Genomic DNA, 2,985 nt, shown 5'->3' on the forward strand with positions numbered 1-2,985 from the left:
ATCCCTGTATTTAGCTCCACATTGTTCTGGTACTGGTACTCCCTGTATATAGCTCCACATTGATCTGGTGCTGATACTCCCTGTATATAGCTCTACATTGATATGGTACTGGTACTCCCTGTATATAGCTCTATTCTTGTGTATTTTAATCCGTTCATGTTACCATTTCTTTGCTCTGCATCATTGGGAAGGGCTCGTCAGCAAACATTTCACGGTAAAGACTAAGCCTTTGTATTCGGCGCATATGACAAACTATTGATTTGATTTGATTTGATAGGAAATGACATATGGTGGATATTCCCACTAGCCCAGGCCTACACCAATCAAACACTTTTAGATAGTGAGAAGAACTGAATGAGTGCACACTTCAGGAGAAAATTGATTTGTCCATTGGGTTTGTATATTCAAAGCTAGTGGGCCCTGAAGGTTGGGTGGAGCTAGAGGAACATTGGTTTGTGATTGGTTACTCACACAGATGACATGACTGGGAGAGCCAATAGACGAACTCGGTGGAGAGATGGAGGTCTCTGACAGACGTCGGTGCTGTGGAAAGAAATAAAACAAAGATGAAGGATGGTAGAAAACATCTACTGTCAAAATCTGTCTCATTCCAGATGACTTTGGAAATGTTTCTGTGGAAGTAGAGTGATATCTGTGTTCTGTAGAAGTAGAGTGAAATCTGTGTTCTGTAGAGTGATATCTGTGTTCTGTAGAGTGATATCTGTGTTCTGTAGAAGTAGAGTGATATCTGTGTTCTGTAGAGTGATATCTGTGTTCTGTAGAAGTAGAGTGATATCTGTGTTCTGTAGAGTGATATCTATGTTCTGTAGAGTGATATCTGTGTTCTGTAGATGTAGAGTGATATCTGTGTTCTGTAGAGTGATATCTGTGTTCTGTAGAGTGATATCTGTGTTATGTAGAAGTAGAGGGATATCTGTGACCTGTAGAGGTATATGTGTTCTGTAGAAGTAGAGTGATATCACTCCCGAGTGGCGCAGTGGTCTAAGGCACTGCATTGTGCGATCGGGAGACCCATGGGGTGGCGCACAATTGGCTCAGCGCCGGCAGGGATGTAACTTAGTTGGTAGAGCATGGCGTTTGCAATGCCAGGGTTGTGGGTTCGATTCCCACGGGGGGCAAGTATGAAAAATAAAAAAATAATGTATGCACTCACTAACTGTAAGTCGCTCTGGATAAGATCATCTGCTAAATGAATAAAATGTAAATGTAAATATCTGTGTTCTGTAGAATGATATCTGTGTTCTGTAGAAGTAGAGTGATATCTGTGCTCTATAGAGTGATGGTTTCACCTGTCTTGTGCTTGTCTCCACCCCCCACCAGGTGTCTCCCATTAACCCATGTGTATTTATACCAGCATTTTCTGTTTGTCTGTTGCCAGTTTGTCTTGTCAAGCTTACCCACGGGTTTCCTGTACTCCTGTTTTGCTCTACTCCCTGTTTTCCAGTTTTTCCCGGTTTTGACCATTCTGCCTGCCCTGACCCTGAGCCTGCCTGCCGTTCTGTACCTTGTGACACTGTTCTGGATTACTGACCTCTGCCTGCCCCGACCCTGAGTCTGCCTGCCATTTCTGTACCTTTCGGACTCTGCTCTGTATTACTGACCTCTGCCTGCCCTTGACCTGTCGTTTGCCTGCCCCCTGTTTTTGTAAATAACCTTTTTGTTATTTCAAACTGTCTGCATCTGGGTTTTATCCTGAGCCTTGATAGATATCTGTGTTCTGTAGAGTGATATCTGTGTTCTGTAGAGTAGAGTCATATTTGTGTTTCTGTCTCACCCTGAGTCTTCTCTCTGCTCTGGCCGCCTGCTTACACAAAGGATGCCACACCTCACCACCTGACAGAGAGAAAGAGAGAGAGAGTGAGAGAGAGAGAGACGAGAGTAATTCTGTGTTTTATAAGTCAGTGATGCTGTGTGTGTGTGTGTGTGTGTGTGTGTGTGTGTGTGTGTGTGTGTGTGTGTGTTACCATGCAGGTACATTTCTTCTCCCTCTGTGAACATCATGTGACATCGGGCACAGCGGGCACAGGTAGGGTGGTAGTGCTTACCCCCCGCCTGGAGAGAGAGAGAGAGAGGGGGGTGAGGAAGATGAGGTAAATTATTTGAATGTGAACATCTTGTAAAGATAGCTAATCATGCTAATGGTCAGTTACCAGTGGTCACCAGTGGTCTCCTCCTTAATGATAGCCTATCAGTGGGATAATAATGATGGTTGTCATAACGACCCCCCTGTTCAACAGCTCCTACACTGAGGGTTCCTCCCAAATGGCACCCTATTCATAGGTATTGCACTAGGACCCATAGGCCTCTGGTCAATAGTAGGGCACTATGTTGGAAAAAGGGTACCATTTGGGACACAACCTGAGCCCTGCCTTCCTACAGTAATTAGCACAACCATCCCTCTGGGTCATCTAGACACATTATACAGAGAGGGTGAGGGAGATGAGGAGGTGTGTGTCTGAGAGAGAGAGAGATGGAGGGAGGGAGAAAGAGGGCGAGAGAGATGGAGAGAGAGAGCGTGTATGTGAAATAATTTGTGTGTGTGATATAGAGAGAGAAAGGTTCCTGTACAGATAAGTGTAATTTACAGTTCCTGTACAGGTCCGTGTAATGTTAATTTCCTGTATCGATCAGTGTAATATTAATTTCCTGTACAGTAAGTGTAATGTTCATTTCCTGTACAGATCAGTGCAATGTTCATTTCCTGTATAGATCAGTGTAATGTTGATTTCCTGTACAGATCAGTGTAATGTTGATTTCCTGTACAGATCAGTGTAATGTTCATTTAATGTACAGATCAGTGTAATGTTCATTTCATGTACAGATCAGTGTAATGTTCACTTCATGTACAGATAAGTGTAATGTTCATTTCCTGTAAAGATCAGTGTATAGAGCTAAATCGTATTTTCAACCCAGCTTCCGCCGTCTGTCTCAGGTGGCTCTGAGAGTGAGGCTTCAGCAGTCACT

At 43.7% G+C, this 2,985-nt stretch overlaps 1 protein-coding gene across 1 annotated transcript in view; it reads right to left on the bottom strand.

Moving 5' to 3' along the window:
* Positions 1 to 303: 303 nt before the first annotated feature.
* Positions 304 to 2,985, bottom strand: part of LOC123481699 (actin-binding LIM protein 3-like) — a 61,318-nt gene continuing 58,636 nt past the window's right edge. Inside the window, exons 7-10 of the mRNA XM_045206441.1 lie at positions 1,986 to 2,073; positions 1,796 to 1,854; positions 472 to 543; positions 304 to 330 (exon numbers count right to left, since the gene is read on the bottom strand). Of these exons, the coding sequence (XP_045062376.1) occupies positions 304 to 330; positions 472 to 543; positions 1,796 to 1,854; positions 1,986 to 2,073 (246 nt within the window). The remainder of the gene's footprint in view (positions 331 to 471; positions 544 to 1,795; positions 1,855 to 1,985; positions 2,074 to 2,985) is intronic.

This window comes from Coregonus clupeaformis, chromosome 3 (assembly GCF_020615455.1).
Source record: "Coregonus clupeaformis isolate EN_2021a chromosome 3, ASM2061545v1, whole genome shotgun sequence".
Lineage (NCBI taxonomy): Eukaryota > Metazoa > Chordata > Actinopteri > Salmoniformes > Salmonidae > Coregonus > Coregonus clupeaformis.